This window comes from Gorilla gorilla, chromosome 10, assembly GCF_029281585.2.
Source record: "Gorilla gorilla gorilla isolate KB3781 chromosome 10, NHGRI_mGorGor1-v2.1_pri, whole genome shotgun sequence".
Classification (NCBI taxonomy): Eukaryota; Metazoa; Chordata; class Mammalia; order Primates; family Hominidae; genus Gorilla; species Gorilla gorilla.
In genome coordinates this window covers 43903488-43923745 of record NC_073234.2, presented here as the reverse complement: position 1 = coordinate 43923745, position 20258 = coordinate 43903488, and the positions used below count along the sequence as shown (strand labels likewise).

The window sequence follows — 20258 nt, the reverse complement described above, 5'->3', positions numbered from 1 at the left end:
AAACCTATACTCCTGGCTGGGCACAGTGGCTCACGCCTGTAATCCCAGCATGTTGGGAGGCCGAGGTGGGTGGATCACAAGGTCAGGAGTTCAAGACCAGCCTGACCAACATGGTGAAAGCCCGTCTCTACTAAAAATACAAAAATTAACCAGGCGTGGTGGCACGCACCTGTAATCCCAGCTACCTAGGAGGCTGAGGCAGGAGAACTGCTTGAACCCGGGAAGCAGAGGTTGCAGTGAGCCGAAATTATGCCACTGCACTCCAGCCTGGGCAACAGAGTGAGACGCCATCTCAAAAGAAAAAAAAAAAAAAAGGAATCTCAAAACTTCTTTTCCAAGACAGAAAAAAACCCCAAAGGGTGAGCAAATCTGGAACTCAAGTCCTTTCCCCACCTTAAGAGTTCCCTCTGAGAGCATCGAAGACATGGCTGGAACACTGTGCCTCCCTTCCCTTAACCTTCAGACTTAATGGTTTTGAGACCTCTTGGGCAAAACTCAACCAGGGCTAACAAATAAGGCTGGATTGAGAACCCCGGGAGGGAGGATGGAGGGATGGGGATGGGCTTTGAGAAACACCAGGCAAAAAAGAATGCAACTCTCAATTGTTCATGCATGACAGTGAGCTAAAGTGCCTTGCCAATGACCCCTTCTTGTTTGAGAGTCTCCCTTTAACATTCTTTCCCAAAACCTGTGATCTGTCCCTTTCCGCCATCCCCAGGATTCCCAGCAAGGGTAGAGATCTGAGGAGGAATTTAATCTCTCACCTTTGAACCCCAGGCCTGGCAGCTCACATGGATAACAACTGTCTCCCAACATTGGCCCAGGGACGTGTCTTTCCCTAAACAAACCAACCTCTCCTCACGTCCCCCACTCTGTACTTTCACTGACTATGCGTTGGCAGATTCTGCCAAGTTCTACCTGTAACTGGCTTCATTTTCAAGTCAGACATTTGGCTGCTGCTCTGTCCCCTGCAACAAGGAGCCATGCCAGCTGGACTCACACTTCTTCCAGGGCCTCTGGCAGCCAGGACAGAGTTGAGACCACAGCTGTTGAGACCCTGAGCCCTGAGTCTGTATTGCTCAAGAAGGGCCTTCCCCAGCAATGACCTCCTCATTGCTTCTGGCATTTCTCCTCCTGGCTCCAACCACAGTGGCCACTCCCAGAGCTGGCGGTCAGTGTCCAGCATGTGGGGGGCCCACCTTGGAACTGGAGAGCCAGCGGGAGCTGCTTCTTGATCTGGCCAAGAGAAGCATCTTGGACAAGCTGCACCTCACCCAGCGCCCAACACTGAACCGCCCTGTGTCCAGAGCTGCTTTGAGGACTGCACTGCAGCACCTCCACGGGGTCCCACAGGGGGCACTTCTGGAGGACAACAGGGAACAGGAATGTGAAATCATCAGCTTTGCCGAGACAGGTGGGTTCCTGATCTGTAGCTCTTCCCCAGAACTTGACCCCTCAAGGAAAGGAAAAGTTTCCTCGCCAGACTTACCTCTGACTCCTTCCCCAAAAACCATCCAACCCCTGCTTCCCACAGGCTATAATCTCCTTACCCAGGTGTCCCGACAACCCCCACATCCCTCTGGGGTCACTCTGGTAGCTCAGACCTGACCAATAGGCAGCTGGAAAGCTGGTAAATTTCACTTCTTTTGAGATTGGCTGCCGTTATCTCCTCCGGCTCCTCTCTCTGCAGGCCCCACAAACCCACAGGCTGTGGTGTGAGCCCATCCACTTCCTGGGCCTGCACACAGCGACTGGGAGGTGGGAGTCTCTCCTTTCTCTGGCCCCAGGATCTAGCCCCTCCCTTCCCCTCTCCTCCAGATGCCTCATTTGAGTAAAAAAAGAAAAAATAAAACACCAGGACTGCAATACCTCACCATATGTCATGTTCCCATATATACCTCAGGTCCCCATATCACAGAGAACAGGGTCAAAATGGGACTCAGAAAGATGGATAAAGGGGCTGGGCACAGTGGCTCCTGCCTGTGATCCCAGCTACTCAGAAGGCAGGAGGATCACTTGAAGCCAGGAGTTCGAGACCAGCCTAAGCAACATAGCAAGACCCTTTTTTTTTTTCCTGAGACGGAGTCTTGCTCTGTCACCCAGGCTGGAGTGCAGTGGCGTGATCTCGGCTCACTGCAACCTCCACCTCCTGGGTTCAAGCAATTCTCCTGCCCCAGCCTCTTGAGTAGCCAGGATTACAGGTGCCCGCCACCACACCCAGCTAATTTTTGTATTTTTAGTAGAGACTGGGTTTCACCGTGTTGGCCAAGCTGATCTCAAACTCCTGACCTCGTGATCCTCCCACCTCAGCCTCCCAAAGTGCTGGGATTACAGGCGTGAGCCACCGCGCCCGGCAACCCTGTCTCTTTTTTAAAAATTATTATTATTTTTTTGAAACAGAGTCTCACTCTGTCACCCAGGCTGGAGTGCAATGGCATGGTCTCAGGTCACTGCAACCTCTGCCTCCTGGGTTCAAGCAGTTCTCCCACCTCAGCCTCCCGAGTAGCTGGGACTACAGGCGTGTGTCACCATACCCGGCCAATTTTTGTATTTTTAGTAGAGACGGGATTTCACTATGTTGGCCACGCTGGTCTCGAACTCCTGACCTCGTGATCCGCCTGCCTCAGCCTCCCAAAGTGCTGGGATTACAAGTGTGAGCCACTGTGCCCGGCCTTTTCTTTTTCTTTCTTTCTTTTTTTTTTTTTGAGACAGAGTCTTCATCTGTCACCCAGGCTGGAATGCAGTGGTATGATCACAGCTCATTGCAGCCTCAACCTCCCAGGCTCAAGCTCAGGTGATCCTCCCACCTCAGCCTCCCAAGTAGCTGAGACTACAGATATGCGCCATCATGCCTGGCTAATTTTTTTATTATTTTATTTTATTTTATTTTGTTTTTTGAAATGGAGTCTCGCTCTGTCACCCAGGCTGGAGTGCAGTGGCGCAATCTTGGCTCACTGCAAGCTCCACCTCCTGGGTTCACGCCATTCTCCTGCCTCAGCCTCCCGAGTAGCTGGGACTACAGGCACCTACCACCATGCCTGGCTACTTTTTTTTTTTTTTTTTTTTGAGACGGAGTCTCGCTCTGTCGCCCAGACTGGAGTGCAGTGGCGCGATCTCGGCTCACTGCAAGCTCCGCCTCCTGGGTTCACGCCATTCTCCTGCCTCAGCCTCCCGAGTAGCTGGGACTACAGGCGCCCACCACCACGCCCGGCTAATTTTTAGTATTTTTAGTAGAGACGGGGTTTCACTGTGTTAGCCAGGATGGTCTCGATCTCCTGACCTCGTGATCCACCCGCCTCGGCCTCCCAAAGTGCTGGGATTACAGGCGTGAGCCACCGCGCCCGGCCGCCTGGCTACTTTTTATGTATTTTTAGCAGAGACAGGGTTTCACCGTGTTAGCCAGGATGATCTCGATCGATCTCCTGACCTCGTGATCCGCCTGCCTCGCCCTCCCAAAGTGCTGGGATTACAGGCATGAGCCACCGCGCCCAGCATATATTTTTTTACAGAGACAGGATTTCATCATGTTGCCCAGGTTGGTCTTGAACTTTTGGGCTCAAGCAATCCACTCGCCTTGGCCTTGCAAAATGCTAAGATTACAGACATGAGCCACCATCCCCGGGCTAAAAATGGCTGGGTGCGGTGGAGTGCACCTGCAGTCCCAGCTATTTGGGAGGCTGAGATGGAGGATCATTGAGCCCAGGAGTTTGAGACTGCACTGAGCTGTTTGCACCACTGCCCTCCAGCCTGGGCAACAGAGTGTGACCCCCATCTCTAAAATTAATTAATTAAAGAAAGATGGATAAAAGAGGACAAGGAAGAGAGATAGTTACTTCCATAGACAGGGGAATAGTTGGAGTATATAGTGAGCAGATCAGGAATTCTAAGCCAGGACTCTAGAAAATGCAAATTGAAGGCCGGGCGCGGTGGCTCACGCCTGTAATCCTAGCACTTTGGGAGGCCAAGTCGCGCAGATCACAAGGTCAGGAGATCGAGACCATCCTGGCTAACATGGTGAAACCCCGCCTCTACTAAAAATACAAAAAAAATTAGCTGGGCATGGTGGCGGGCGCCTGTAGTCCCAGCTACTCTGGAGGCTGAGGCAGGAGAATGGCATGGACCCGGGAGGTGGAGCTTGCAGTGAGCCGAGATTGCGCCACTGCACTCCAGCCTGGGGAACAGAGTGACACTCCGTCTCAAAAAAAAAAAAGAAAGAAAGAAAGAAAATGCCAATTGAGCCCTTTGCAAGCTCTTTCTTAGGTCTGGAAGACCCTTCCCATTTCTGGCCCCTCATTCCCTCATTTGTTTGTTTGTTTGTTTGTTTGTTTGAGATGGAGTCTCATTCTGTTGCCCAGGCTGGAGTGCAGTGGCACAATCTCAGCTCACTGCAACCCCCGCCTCCCGGGTTCAAGCCATTCTCCTGCCTCAGCCCCCCGAGTATCTGGAACTACAGGCGAACACCACTAAACCCGGCTAATTTTTGTATTTTTAGTAGAGACAGGGTTTCACCATGTTGGCCAGGCTGGTCTCAAACTCCTGACCCCAAGTGATCTGCTCGCCTCGGCCTCCCAAAGTGCCAGGATTACAGGCGTGAGCCACTGCACCCGCCCCTACCTGTTTCAAGACCCTGCTTGAACTGGAGCTAGATAGCCTGGGCTCAGATTCTTGCTCAGCCATTTATTAGCTGTTTGACCTAGTGGTTAATAGTTTTCTCATGTGTTAAATGGGGATAATAAGAGGATAGTTGAGATAATTAAATGGGCTAATACAGGTAAAGTACTTTGAATGTTAAAGTGGAAGGGAGCAGGAACTAGAGAGTAGACTTAGTGCCTGCCCATGGAGGAAAGGGACAAGGCAACTCTCTGGAAACTTTTTATAAAGGCACTAATTCTATTAATGAGGGCTCCACCCTCATTACTTAATCACCTCCCAAAGGCTCCACTTCCTAATACCATCACATGGGGGTTATGATTTCAACATATGAATTTTGAGGGAATGTAACAGCCTCTCTCCATGAAGCCTCTTATCATTCAATGGTCTATCCCAAGTTTCTTTAGAGAATGGTGGCCAGATTCCAAGAGGATAATTTCAATGTGTAAATTATTCTCAAACTTCTACATACACCCTGCTTGCTAATGTCCCATTGACAAAGCAAGTCATTGTAGCCAAGCCTAGAATCAATCACTGTGAGGTGGAACTAGACGAAGGCATGAAAGCCATGAGGTAGTGTTTATTGGGGACTACCAATCTAGCAGCCTACTAAAGTCTGCCCTCTGACCCCTAACAATTTATATCTCTCCCACAAGCAAAATACAATCATCCTCTCCCAGCTATCCACATCAAACTTTCATCCCTTTATGGCATCAGGATCGGGCTGAAGTCCAGCATCTCATTACCTGAATTAGGTGCAAATATAGGTGAGGCTCCTCTGGTACATTTCTTCAGGTGCAGGGGCCTTCAGTGATGTCCTAGCGCTGGCTTATTTAGACTTATGAAAGCTGATTGTGAACATCTTCTCCCAACTCAGCATTCAGTGATGTCGCATTAGCAGCTTGAAATCAGCCATGGTGGGCGAATTTGTAGTCTTATAGAAATTGACAAAGACTACAAATCAGGGCTTTTGATTTTTTTCCCTGGAGACCAGTTATTAAACATTTACCAGCATACCACTGTCTGTGTCCTAAAAATACAAGTTCTCTACCTCCCACGCACGTAACATACAATGCTGAGACAGGGACAGGATAAACATAATAGATATTCCTGTTCAAAATGGGGTATGGGAGAATAGGAGACACAGAGCAGTCACTGATCCATAAAACTTCTTATATTCAGCCAGGCAAATATCTAGGTCCACTCCAAACCCAGAATTCCCTTGGTTAGTTAGAGCCTGGTTCTGCTCCCTGGTATTTCCCATTGCTCACCACTGCTCTCCTGGACTTCCAAATCCACCCTCTCAGCCCTTGGCCTCTACCTGCTGAGGTGTCTTTCCTTTTAAATAGGAAATAATCTGTGTTTGTGGCTGAGTAGTTTTCTCAGCCTACTTTCTGCCCAGAGTTGGGGGCCCAGAGACCCCTTTTTATTTTGAATTGTCCCTTTTAGTCCAAACTGGTGCTGCTTTCAGTATTAAACTTCTCTTTAAAACTCTGTGGACCCTGTAAATAATAAATTGTAGTCTACTCAGTTACACAGAAGGCACCACATTCTATCAAGACAGACACTTCTTTAGGCTACAAGTCTGTGTCATGGGATGACACCTTTAAGATGTTTAGAAGTGCATTTGTCTAGTTGTGAGGGTTGACAGAACATCGTCTTAAATTTTAGATCTCAAAAAAAAAATGTTAGATCTTAACAAGCAAAGCGTTTTTCTGGTTTGTGTTTTAGAGTTGGTCTCACTATGTTGCCCAGGCTGGAGTATAGTGGCTATTTTCAGCATCAATAATATTGCATTATAGCCTCAAACTCCTGGCCTCAAGGGATCTTCCTGCTTCAGCCTCCTGAGTAGCTGGGGCTATAGGCATGTGTTCCCATGACCAGCTAACAAAAGGTTTTATAGCTGACCCTTCATTTGTTTTGATCTTCACTCTGAGTCCCTGTATTACTGGAAATGCCCTGGATTTGATTTTTGCCCTGAGGTAATTTCTTACTTTAAGAACCTTTTGTCAGAGAGAAAGAATGAAAAAGAATTTTTGTCGTTATTTTTCTTTTCTTTCCTCTACATGTACAACATGAAGTAAAAGGTTTTGTTTTGTTTTGTTTTCTGAAAAATTAGCAACATAAAGTAAGGGGTTCTATTTTTTAATTTAGCAAGTCCTTTTAGAAATATTTTCTCTAAATTCTGTTTGAAAATTGAACAGTGCCTTTTTTTTTTTCTTTTTTTTTCTTTTTTTTTCTTTGAGACAGAGTCCTGCTCTGTCGCCAGGCTGGAGTGCAGTGGTGCAATTTTGGCTCACTGCAACCTCTGCCTCCCGGGTTCAAGTGATTCTCTTGCCTCAGCCTCCTGAGTAGCTGGGACTACAGGTGCACACCACCACACCCAGCTAATTTTTGTATTTTTAGTAGAGATGGGTTTTCAGCATGTTAGCTCGGATGGTCTTGATCTCTTGACCTTGTGACCTGCCCGCCTCAGCCTCCCAAAGTGCTGGGATTACAGGTGTTAGCCACCGCACCCAGCCACAGTTCCTTTTTTAGTTCATCTCTCTCCTGAAGTGCCTTATCGTAGGCAACTAAAATATACCAATTGGCATTTTCAGCATTCTGCCTGGAAATATCATTAGCTAAATTCACAACTTTGTTAGATATCTTTCCTGGCTTCTAAGTTACCACAGGTGATAGCCAATGCTCAATACAAGTTCCCCTTTCTTCAGCTTCCAATAGCAATTTCCTCACTGTTCTTCCTTCCTTTACTAACAGTTTCTTCCCTATCCTTCTAACTTCTGCCTGCCACTCATTCCCGAAGCCGGTGCAACTGACCAAGCACAGTGGCTCATGCTTGTAATCCCAACACTTTGGGAGGCCAGGGTGGGAGGATCACTTGAGGCCAGGAGTTTGAGACCAGCCTGGTCAACATAGCAAGATGTTTCTTTAAAACAAACAAACAAACAAACAAAACAAAAAGCCGGGTGCTGTGGCTCACGCCTGTAATCCCAGCACTTTGGGAGGCCAAGACGGGTGGATCACCTGAGGTCAGGAGTTCGAGATCAGCCTGACCAACATGGAGAAACCCATCTCTACCAAAAATACAAAAAATTAGCCAGGTGTGGTGGCGCATGTCTGTAATCCCAGCTACTCGGGAGGCTGAGGCAAGAGAATTGCTTGAACCCAGGGGGTGGAGGTTGCAGTGAGCCAAGTTCGTGCCATTGCACTCCAGCCTGGGCAACAAGAGTGAAATTCCATCTCAAAAAAAAAAAAAAAAAAAAAAAAAAGCCGGGTGTGGTGGTACATGCCTGTAATCCCAGCTACTGGGGAGGCTGAGGCAGGAGAATTGCTGGAACCCAGGAGGCAGAGGTTGCAGTGAGCCAAGATCACGTCGTTGCACTTCAGCCTGGGCAATAAGATCAAAACTCCGTCTCAAAAAAAAAAAGTCAATGCAACATATTTTAGGTTTTTGTGATGGTAGCACCCCACTTCTGATACTAATTTTTGTTTCGGTTACTTATCAATATAACAAACCAGCCCAAAACATAGAGGCTTAAAACAACACATTCATTATTTCTCATGATTCTTTTTTTTTTTTAGATGGAGTCTCACTCTGTTGCCCAGGCTGGAGTGCAATGGCACAGTCTTGGGTCACTGCAACCTCCATCTCCAGGGTTCAAGAGATTCTCTTCCCTCAGCCTCCTGAGTAGTTGGGATTATAGGTGCCCGCCACCATGCCTGGCTTTTTTTGTATTTTTAGTAGAGAGAGGGTTTCCCCATGTTGGACAGGCTGGTCTTGAACTCCTGACTTCAAGTGATCCACCCACCTCAGCCTCCCAAAGTGCTGGGATTACAAGCATGAGCCATTGCCCCCAGCCACTCTCATGATTTTGTGGCTTGACTGTGCTTATCTGGACAGTTCTTCTGCTCCATGTGGTGTAGCTGAGGTCTCCCATGCAACTTCATTTGGGGACTCAGATGGGACTGGAACATATAAGATGGTCTCTAATCCTCCAAAGTCTCTTTCCACATGACTTCTCATAATTTAGTAGTCTAGCTCAACTTCCTTTAAAGAACTGTGGCTGGCTTCCAAGAGTGGAATGCCTCAATATGTAAGTACTCAATAAACACCATGCTTGCTAATGTCTCACTGCCCAAATCAAGTCCATGGCTAAGCCCAGAATTAATATGGAAAGGGATAGCACAAAGCCATGAATACTGGGAGGTGTTGGCCTTTGGGGCCAACAGTGTAATAGTCTACTACAGCCCCTGTTGGTCTTGTGTTTGCCTGCCATAACTGGAGTGACTTAAAAGGTACTAACTATAGGGTGCTTTGCAACCTAGCAAGAAAAAGATTAGTTGGGCCAGTCAGACTCTTTTAGGATTTTGGAATTGGGACACTGGAAGATCTGCTCACTTAGGAGGAGCTGAGCAAAAGGTCCTATAGACTTGGGACCTGGGCCACAATTTTGGGACCTGAGGAAGCTAACAAGGAGGCAGAAGTAGTAGATCCACAGAGAGAGAAGAGTGGAACTGACTTATCTAGAGAGAGAGATGAAAGAGATCTTGTTGGCTCTGAGAGCTGTCAAGAGCAGCCTTGTTCCTGTTGGGCACGTGAGGCTAACACCTGTAATCCCAGCACTTTGGGAGGTTGCGGTGGGCGGATCACCTAAGGTCAGGAGTTCAAGACCAGCCTGGCCAACATGGGGAAACCCTGTCTCTACTAAAAATACAAAAATTATCTGGGCATGGTGGCAGGTGCCTCTAATCCCAGCTACTCGGGAGGCAGAGGCAGGAGAATTGCTTGAACCGAGGAGGCTGAGGTTGCAGTGAGCCGAGATTGCGCCACTGTGCTCCAGCCCAGGCAACAAGAGTGAGACTCCGTCTCAAAAAAAAAAAAAAAAGAACCTTATTCCTGACTTTCCAATTTACATGAAGCCTAGTTGAACTTCATACCCTGCCTTTTTGAGCCCATGAGAGTATCAGTTCCATTCCCATAATAAAGCACTCTTTTTTTTTTTTTTTTTTTTTTTTTGAGACGGAGTCTTGCTCTGTTGCCATGCTGGAGTGCAGTGGTGCGACCTCGGCTCACTGCAACCTCCGCCTCCTGGGTTCAAGTGATTCTCCTGCCTCAGCCTCCTGAGTAGCTGGGACTACAGGGGCGTGCCACCACGCCCAGCTAATTTTTTTTTCTTTTTTTAAGACAGAGTTTCACTCTTGTTGCCCAGACTGGAGTGCAATGGCGTGATCTCAGCTCACCACAACCTCCGACTCCCAGGTTCAAGCAATTCTCCTGCCTCAGCCTCCCGAGTAGCTGGGATTACAGGCATGCGCCCCCACGCCCAGCTAATTTTGTATTTTTAGTAGAGATGGGGTTTCTCCATGTTGGTCAAGCTTGTCTCAAACTCCCGACCTCAGGTGATCCACGCACCTTGGCCTCCCAAAGTGCTGGGATTACAGGCATGAGCCACTGTGCTGGGCCTCATAAAACATTTTTCACTTAAAAAAAAAAAAATGGCTAAGGCCAAATTACAATGGGTATTTAACTGTTTCCTAAAAGAGTTAGGACTTTATTAACTAATAAGGTTTTTGAGACCATGAATTTTATGATCCATCCATGTTTTGGGAAAAGAATCCTGATGTTAAAATAATTATAGAAATGAAAGACCATTCAACAAGTATTTTGTTTGTTTGTTTGTTTGTTTGTTTTTGAGACAGAGTCTGGCTCTGTCACCCAGGCTGGAGTGCAGTGGCGTGATCTCTGCTCACTGCAACCTTTGCCTCCTGAGTTCAAGCAATTCTCCTGTCTCAGCCTCCTGAGTAGCTAGGACTACAGGTGCATGCCACCACACTCGGCTAATTTTTGTATGTTTAGTAGAAATGGGGTTTCACCCTGTTGGCCAGGCTGATCTCGAATTCATGACCTCATGACCTCAGGTGATCCTCCCATCTCAGCCTCCCAAAGTGCAGGGATTACAGGTGTGAGCCACCACGCCTGGTCTCAACAAGTGTTTATTGAGTGCTTACTAAATACCAAGTACTAGGGATACAATGGTGAGCCATACAGGCACAACCGCTGTTTTCATGGAGCTTACATTCTAGCTGCAGGGAAGAAGGAGGGGTAGGAGAAATACGTAGTAAACAAATGAATGAAGAGCCACACTGGACCAGACTCGGTGGCTCATGCCTGTAATCCCAGCACTTTGGGAGGCCGAGGTAGGAGGATCACAAGGTCAGGAGTTCCGGAGCGGCCTGGCCAACATGGCAAAACCCCGTCTCTACTAAAAATACAAAAATTAGCAGGGCATGGTGGTGCATGCCTGTAATCCCAGCTACTCAGGAGGCTGAGGCAGGAGAATTGCTTGAACCGGGTAGGTGGAGGTTGCAGTGAGCCAAGGTCGTACCACTGCAATCTAGCCTGGGTGACAGAGCAAGACTCTGTCTCAGAAAAAAAAAAAAAAAAAAAAAAGAACCACACTGATTACAGAGCATGATAATGGCTATACAAACAGTTAAGCAGGATGATGTATTAGAGAGATGGAGGCAGAATTGAAGGCTATTTTTATTTTATTTTATTTTATTATGTTTTATTCTATTTTATTTCATTTTTGAGACAGTCTTGCTCTATTGCCCAGGCTAGAGTGCAGTGGCATGATCTTGGCTCATTGCAGCTTTGACCTCCTGGGCTCAAGTGATTCTCCCGAGTAGCTGGGATTACAGGTGTGTTCCTCCATGCCCAGCTATTTTTTATTTATTTATATATTTTTTAGTTATTGTAGAGACAGGGTCTCACTATGTTGCCCAGTCGGTCTCAAACTCCTGGCCTCGAGCAATCCTGCCACCTTGACCTCCCATAGTGCTGCGATTACAGGCATGTGCCACCACGCCTGGCTGAAGCCTGCTTTACATAGATTAGGAAGGAAGCCTGAAGCCTCTCTGAGGAGGAGACATCTGAGCCGAATGCCAAAAAGAAGTCAGTCATTCAAAGATCTTGGAAAGACATTCCAGGGAAAGAGACTAGCAAGTGTAAAGGCTATGAGATAGCTTTATGTTTGGTGAATTTGAGGAACAGAAAAAGGCCAGTATAGGCAGGGTGTAGTAGTTAAGTGTCAAACAAGTTTTCTATTTCAAGGAGTTTAGATTTTATCCAAAGAGCAAGGGGAAGACTTTGAAGTGTTTTAAGCTGAGAAGATAAAACTAATCAGATTTGTAAAAAGATCACTGGCTGATATTTGGAGAATGGTTTGGAGAGCAAGAGTGAATCACTTGAGTGAACGAAAGCTATAGTTAAAGAAAAAGATGGTTGTGAGTTGGACTAATGAGTAGTAGAGGAAGTGGGGAGGAGTGAAATTATATTATGAATTAGAAGTAGAGCTGATAAAACTTTCAGATAATTTCAAAGTAGAGGATAAACACAATCAAGATTTTGCCTTAAGCAATGCGTTTACGGGGAGAAGTTTGGAGAAGGAACAGGTTTGGACTGGGGGGATACATTTAGACTTCCTTGTACAGGATTGAGGCTGGGCACATTGACTTATGCCTGTGATCTCAGCACTTTGGGAGGCCAAGGTGAGAGGATCACTTAAGGCTAGGAGTTCAAGACCAGTCTGGGTAACATAGACCCCCCATCTCCATGTAAATTTTTTTTTTTTTTTGGAGACAGAATCTCGCTCTGTCATCCAGGCTAGAGTGTGATGCAATGGCATGATCTCGGCTCACTGCAACCTCTGCCTCGCAGGTTCAAGTGATTCTCCTGCCTCAGCCTCCCAAGTAGCTGGGATTACAGGTGCCCGCAGCATGCCTGGCTAATTTTTTGTGTTTTTTTGTTTTTGTTTTTGTTTTGTTTTGTTTTTGAGACAGAGTCTTGCTCTGTTGCCCAGGGTGGAGTGCAGTGGCGCGATGTCAGCTCACTGCAACCTCTGCCTCCTGGGTTCAAGCAATTCTCCTGCCTCAGCCTCCCGAGTAGCTGGGATTACAGGCATGTGCCAACATGCCTGGCTGATTTTTTGTAATTTTAGTAGAGACAGGGTTTCACCATGTTGGCCAGGCTGGTCTCGAACTCCTGACCTCAACTGATCCACCTGCCTCGGCCTCCCAAAGTGCTGGGATTACAGGCGTGAGCCACCACACCCGGCCTAAAAATTTTTTTTTAATTAAAAAAAGAGATTGAAATATCATTGGATGTCCAAGTCAAATATCAGATAGGCACTTGGACATACAAGGCTGGGGCTCAGGGAGAGGTCAGGACCAGAGATATACATTTGGAAGTCATCAGCATATAGATGGAATTGAAAGCCATGGAACGGATGATCATTCTGAGAGAGGATATAGATAGTGAAGAGAAGGGAGCTTAGGACTTTATTTATTTATTTATTTATTTATTTATTTATTTATTTATTTATTTATTTGAGACAGGGTCTCATTTTGTTGCCCAGCCTGGAGTGCAGTGGTGCATTGATGTCTCACTATAGCCTTGATCTCCCAGGGTCAAGCAATCCTTCCACCTTAGCCCTCTGTAGTAGCTGGGACTACAGGTGTACACTACTACGCCTGGGTAATTTTGTAATTTTTGTAGAGACAGGGTTTTGCCAAGTTGTCCAGGCTGATCTCACTGATCTCAAACTCCTGGACTCAAGCAATCCATCCACCTCAGTCTCCCAAAGTTCTGGGATTACAAGTGTGAGCCACCACGCCTGACCTGACTTCCAACATTTAAAGGTTGGGCCAACAAAGAGGAGCTGTCAATAGAGGAGAAAAAGATAGAGTGGCCAGTGTTATAAAAGCCAAGAGAAGAAAATATGGAAGAAGGAGGGAGTGGTTAACTGTGTCAAACACTGCTTAAAGGTCAAGTAAGATGAATACAAATGGATAGATTTGCTTTGTGGAAGGTGGTGGTGATCTTGACGTGTGCAATTTCAGTAGAGTGGAGGGAATAGAAACCCAACTAAGATGTTCAGTAAGGAAGGTGAGGGATGATAAGAGGAAATTGGGCAGTAGTAATAGGGATATAAAGAAATGCACAGACATTAGAACCATTCTGGTGAGACAAGGTATATGGGGAGTGAAGAAAGTAATCACAGTTTGTTTGTTTTTTTCTTTTTTTGAGGCGGAGCCTCGCTCTGTCTCTCAGGATGGAGTGCAATGGTGTGGTCTTGGCTCATTGCAACCTCTGCCTCCCAAGTTCAAGCGATTCTCCTGCCTCAGCCTCCCAAGTAGCTGGGATTACAGGCGCCCACTGCCACGCCTGGCTAATTTTTGTATTTTTAGTAGAGATGGGGTTTCACCATGTTGGCCAGGCTTGTCTCAAACTCCTGACCTAAGGTGATCCACCTGCCTCAGCCTCCCAAAGTGCTGGGATTACAGACGTGAGCCACCACTCCTAGCTGATCATAGAGTTTTTACAGGTGATGAGGGTAGTGGCACCACCAAGAATGAAAAGGGGGTATATAGGAAGGAAAGTAATTATTTTTCAGGTTGAAAGAATTGATTAAAAAAAATATATAGGCCAGGCGCAGTGGCTTACGCCTGTAATCCCAGCACTTTGGGAGGCTAAGCGGGGGGAATCAGTTGAGGTGAGGAGTTCGAGACCAGCCTGACCAACATGGAGAAACCCTGTCTCTACTAAAAATACAAAATTAGCTGGGTGCAGCTACTTGGGAGGTTGAGGCAGGAGAATTGCTTGAACCCGAGAGGCAGCGGTTGCAGTGAGCTGAGATTGCGCCATTGCACTCCAGCCTGGGCAACAGGAACAAAACTCCGTCTCAAAAAAAAAAAAAAAAATATATATATATATATATATAAATAAAATATATGTGAGTGTGCTTGTGTTTGTATATATGTATGCACACATATATACATATATATACACACATACACACACACATATGTATTTATAAGATGGGGTCTTGCCATGTTGCCTGGGCTGGTCTTGGGCATGTTGCCTCAGTCTCCCAAGTAGCTAGGATTACAGGCATGCACTACTCCACCCAGCTCTGGGACAAATTGATTTTAATGTGCTGCCAGGACATTCATGTGACAAAAGTAAGTAGTTAGAAATCTAGGCCTGAAGCTTGGTGATTTCCAAATCTATATGTCCGGTCCAAATATGCAAAATGGTCTGGTCTGGACATACAGATTTGGGAATCACCAACATAAAAATTGTGTTGCTTGGCTGGACGTGGTGGCTCATGCCTGTAGTCCCAGCACTTTGGGAGACTGAGGCGAGTGGCTCACAAGGTCAGGAGTTCAAGACCAGCCTGGCCAACATGGTGAAACCCCATCTCTACTAAAAATACAAAAATTAACTGGGAGTGGTGGCAGGCACCTGTAATCCCAGCTACTCAGGAGGCTGAGGCAGAAGAATCACTTGAACCCGGGAGGCAGAGGTTGCAGTGAGCCAACATCACGCCACTGCACTCCAGCCTAGGTGACAAAATGAGACTCTGTCTAAAAAAAAAAAAAAAAATTATGTTGCTTGACCATGAGTCTAATTAAGAGCTCCCTTAATGTAGACTAGAAGGAAATGAAAGTCCAAGACAGACCTTGGAAAACTCTGATATTAAAGGGATGGTCAGAGAAAGAAAAGCCAGCAAAGAAAACCAGGGAAGAATTATAACAGAGTTGTGTCACGGAAGCCAAGAGAGAAAAGATTTTCAGGAAGGAAAGAATTGTCAGCAGTGCTGTCTTAGTCCATTTTGTGCTGGTGTAACAGAATACCACAGACTAGGTCATTTATAATGAGCAGAAATGTATTAACTCATGGTTCTGGTGGCTGGGAAGTCCAAGATCAAGGGGCTGGCATCTGGCGAGGGCCTTCTTGCTTCTTGCTGTGTTATTCCATGGCAGAAGGGCAAAGAGAGGGTGGGGCTGATAATTAAACTTATCCTTTTATAAGGTACCCATTCCCAAGATAAGGGCATTAATCCATTCATGAAGGTGGTGTTCCCATGACCCAAACACCTCCCATTAGGCCCCACTTCCCAACACCACTGCATTGGGGGTCCAATTTCCAGCACATGAACTTTGGAGGACATGTTTAAACTGTAGCAAATGCCAAGTGCTATAGACAACTCAAGAATGCTGAGTACAGAGAAATAGTTGGTAGAATTGACAGTCAGAAGGCCGCAATGACTGGGGCTTTCTTATGTCCACAGGCCTCTCCACCATCAACCAGACTCGTCTTGATTTTCATTTCTCCTCTGATAGAACTGCTGGTGACAGGGAGGTCCAGCAGGCCAGTCTCATGTTCTTTGTGCAGCTCCCTTCCAATACCACTTGGACCTTGAAAGTGAGAGTCCTTGTGCTGGGTCCACATAATACCAACCTCACCTTGGCTACTCAGTACCTGCTGGAGGTGGATGCCAGTGGCTGGCATCAACTCCTCCTAGGGCCTGAAGCTCAAGCTGCCTGCAGCCAGGGGCACCTGACCCTGGAGCTGGTACTTGAAGGCCAGGTAGCCCAGAGCTCAGTCATCCTGGGTGGAGCTGCCCATAGGCCTTTTGTGGCAGCCCGGGTGAGAGTTGGGGGCAAACACCGGATTCACCGACGAGGCATCGACTGCCAAGGAGGGTCCAGGATGTGCTGTCGACAAGAGTTTTTTGTGGACTTCCGTGAGATTGGCTGGCACGACTGGATCATCCAGCCTGAGGGCTACGCCATGAACTTCTGCATAGGGCAGTGCCCACTACACATAGCAGGCATGCCTGGTATTGCTGCCTCCTTTCACACTGCAGTGCTCAATCTTCTCAAGGCCAACACAGCTGCAGGCACCACTGGAGGGGGCTCATGCTGTGTACCCACGGCCCGGCGCCCCCTGTCTCTGCTCTATTATGACAGGGACAGCAACATTGTCAAGACTGACATACCTGACATGGTAGTAGAGGCCTGTGGGTGCAGTTAGTCTATGTGTGGTATGGGCAGCCCAAGGTTGCATGGGAAAACACGCCCCTACAGAAGTACACTTCCTTGAGAGGAGGGAATGACCTCATTCTCTGTCCAGAATGTGGACTCCCTCTTCCTGAGCATCTTATGGAAATTACCCCACCTTTGACTGAAGAAACCTTCATCTAAAGCAAGTCACTGTGCCATCTTCCTGACCACTACCCTCTTTCCTAGGGCATAGTCCCTCCTGCTAGTCCATCCTGCTAGCCCCACTCCAGGGACTCAGCCCCATCTCCGACCATGAGCAATGCCATCTGGTTCCCAGGCAAAGACACCCTTAGCTCACCTTTAATAGACCCCATAACCCACTATGCCTTCCTGTCCTTTCTACTCGATGGTCCCCACTCCAAGATGAGTTGACACAGCCCCTTCCCCCGATTTTTGTGGATCTCCAGAGAGGCGCTTCTTTGGATTCACCAAAGTTTAGATCACTGCTGCCCAAAATAGAGGCTTACCTGCCCCCCTCTTTGTTGTGAGCCCCTTTCCTTCTTAGTTGTCCAGGTGAACTGCTAAAGCTCTCTTTGCATACCTTCATCCATTTTTTGTCCTTCTCTGCCTTTCTCTATGCCCTTAAGGGCTGACTCGCCTGAGCTCTGTCACCTGAGCTCCCCTGCCCTCTGGCTTCCTGCTGAGGTCAGGGCATTTCTTATCCCTGTTCCCTCTCTGTCTAGGTGCCATGGTTCTGTGTAACTGTGGCTATTCTGTGTCCCTACACTACCTGGCTACCCGCTTCCATGGCCCCAGCTCTGCCTACATTCTGATATAACTGCTTCAACACTAGGGGGTCCTAAAGGCTTTCTATCTTGCTAGTCCCTGGGGCCTCAACATCTCATACTGGTTCCCTTAACTCTGCCTATACCTCTGTAAATAATTCCTTCACTAAGTTCTCTTGATGAAGCAAAAACAGACAGCTGAAAGGTCCTCTATCTCCTACAAGGGCCCTAACTGGCACCCCAGATGACACAGAGCCTGCCTGCTTGTGCTGTAGTCTGCCTACTCTGCTGTCTCGTCACATGGTCTCCTCAGAACTGAACTATTGTATCCGTCTCACACTTTATGCCTCTTCTTTCTTAGGCACCCCTGTCCCTCCATCCTTCCAGAACCATCTTTGAGGTCTCATGGCTAACAAAAAACCTAGGCTTTACCTGTTCCCTCTGTAATCCCTCCAAAAGATGAGACAGATCTATGCTTGGTCATCCAGTAAACTGACCAGCTGTGGGCATGCAAGTGTGGGAGGCAGAGGCACGCTCAGAGCTGGCTGCCAGGACCTCTGACTTGCCTTCCTTTCACCCGCCCCCAGTGCTCCACCCAGGAGTCCTGCCTGGAAGCTGGAATGGGCAAGGGCTGCTAGAGTGGGACAGGGAGAAGAGGAAGGCCTGGATGAGGAGAGGGTGGCATTTGCTCTGAGACTGGGTCCTTTTTAGACCTTTGCCCTTCCTCCCCCACATCTCCTCCGTTTGGCTGGACAGTCCTGAACCACGAGGTCGATATTGTCTGCAGCCCAAGGCCGAGTTTGCGCAAAACCCATGTGTTCTTTGGTAAACGTGATGTCTGTGTTTGCTCAGTTTATGACCCCCTCCTATGAGGGTAAGAGGTCCCTGAAATAGGAACCCTAGAGGAGAAAGTCTGAAAAGGACTGCCTGGGGGACTGTAAATCTGAGCTTGAGGGCTTCCTGAGCAACCCATGGAAGTTATCCCACCTTTGACTTGAGGAGACCTTCATCTAAGGAGAATCTAAGGAGGCCTTCTGTTGTCTCCCCCACACATCCCCGACCCCCAGATCTAACCTCCTTCCCAACTACAGCTTAGTCCCCAGGGCTAGGACTGGGGTAAAGCAAAGTGAGTCATTCACCTGGGGGGGCTAAATTTTAAGGGGGTGGTGAACAATTTATTAATCAAGATAGGACTTTAATGCAATATTATTTTAAAGTCAAAATTAATGCAAAAAATCCATGATGAACAAAATAGCCTACTTTTAAATAAAAACAGGATCAGCATTATTCCCTTTGTTTTTTGGCTTTGTCTTTTGTAATAAGGGGAGAGAGTGGGTCTGTCTTCTTCCAAACATTTTCTTCTAGAGCTTCCTAGCTCCTACCTCTGGACCCCTTCAGGCTTTTCTCATTTGAGAAAGATAACCACTCCCACTTCTTCTACTTCCTTACCCACCCCCAAGCCTGTCTTCTACTTCCTTACCCACCCCCAAGCCTGTCGCTATCCCCCAGCCCCCAACCAGGTTGGTGGTAGGGCAGGCAGTGAGGCAGATGGCTGGGGTATTTATAACCCAGGAGCACTTCTTGGGAAAAGTGACTAAGATGCTAAGAGCGTATTTATAGCTGAGCTCTGACGTAAGTGTCAGTGGGGAGGTAGGGCCAGGCCAGGCACAGCAGCAAGGGGGTGGGAAGAGCTGGAAATTGGGGGCATCTGACAGTGAGGGTGGGGAGAGGTGGGGTCAGTGACTCCTGCAGCCACTTCTTGTCACTTCCCCTGACTGCCTACTGATACCAACAGGTAAGCCGTCTGAGGCACCACCATGGATAGATACCTCCACTTTGCTGACCGATGTTCCAGACCCGAGGGGGTAGAGGGCTGTCATTTCCCAGCCCAACCAACAGAATGGGAGCTGGGAGCTGGGGAGAACACTGGACAGAGCTCTTGAGTGTGTTTCAGAGCTTGGGGAGAAATGCAGGGTGGACAGGAGGGTCTAATCGTCTCAGTGCGCCCCCACCCCACTCCACCCCCACCAAATAGTGCCCTGAGGTTCTAGGAAGAGCCTGGGACATCACCAAGCTCCATTGCCACGTGTTTGTGTGATGAGGTCCAAAACCAAAGCTAGCAGTGATGTGGATCCTGAAGACAGTCTCTCTTCTCTGGCAGTGTGATGGGGAAAGAACAAAGGAACCAGCTTGTCCCTGTCTCTTGTGGGGGAGGCAGGGTCCCCAGAGTGAGAGGTCGAGGGGCACTCCTCATCACTCCATTCCCCAGAGCTGCCCCTTCCCTGTTCCTGGGAAGCTCCAGCCAGCTACAAGCCAGCTGCTGTCCAGAGGCGCGGCACTGCCACATGGTGGACACTGGTGGTACTGAGGTCCAGCCTTCCAATTAGGAACCCTGTCCCCTAGATCTAATAGTCTCTCTTGACAGCTCCCGTCATCTAAACAGAGGGGAGATGAGCAAAGTGGAGTAAAGACACATTTCCAAATCACACCCACTTCCCCCACAGCTTTCTCCCCGTCAAGCTTCTTGGAGAAATTGGGGCATAAGGAGAAAAGCTAGCATGAGGCCCACCTTCATGAATTCAAGGTGGAGGGGTCTGGGTCCCCCCCCCCCCATTTAAAGCCAGTGAGGACTGGGTGTGGTGGCTCATGTCTATAATCCTAGCACCTTGGGAGGCTGAGGTGAGAGGATCGCTTGAGCCCAGGAGCTTGAGACCACCCTGGGCAACACAGCAAGACCCTGTCTCTACAAAAGAATAAAAAATAAATTAGCCTGTGTGGTGTGGTGTGGTGTGGTTGGTGTGGTGGCACGCACCTGTAGACTTAGCTACTCTGGAAGCTGAGGTGGAAGAATCACTTAACCCAGGAGGTCGAGGCTGCAGTGAGCTGTGATCAGGCCACCACACTCCAGCCTGGATGACAGAGTGAGACCCTGTCTCAAAAACATAAAAAATAAAATAAAAAATAGGTCAG

General features: G+C 47.8%; 1 protein-coding gene across 1 annotated transcript; it reads left to right on the top strand.

Moving 5' to 3' along the window:
- Nucleotides 1-293: 293 nt before the first annotated feature.
- On the top strand, nucleotides 294-18575 carry INHBC (inhibin subunit beta C). The gene is made up of 2 exons (XM_004053434.4): nucleotides 294-1414; nucleotides 15789-18575. The coding sequence occupies exons 1-2, from the start codon at nucleotides 1102-1104 to the stop codon at nucleotides 16532-16534; spliced, it is 1059 nt and encodes a 352-aa protein (XP_004053482.1). The 5' UTR covers nucleotides 294-1101; the 3' UTR covers nucleotides 16535-18575.
- Nucleotides 18576-20258: the final 1683 nt, after the last annotated feature.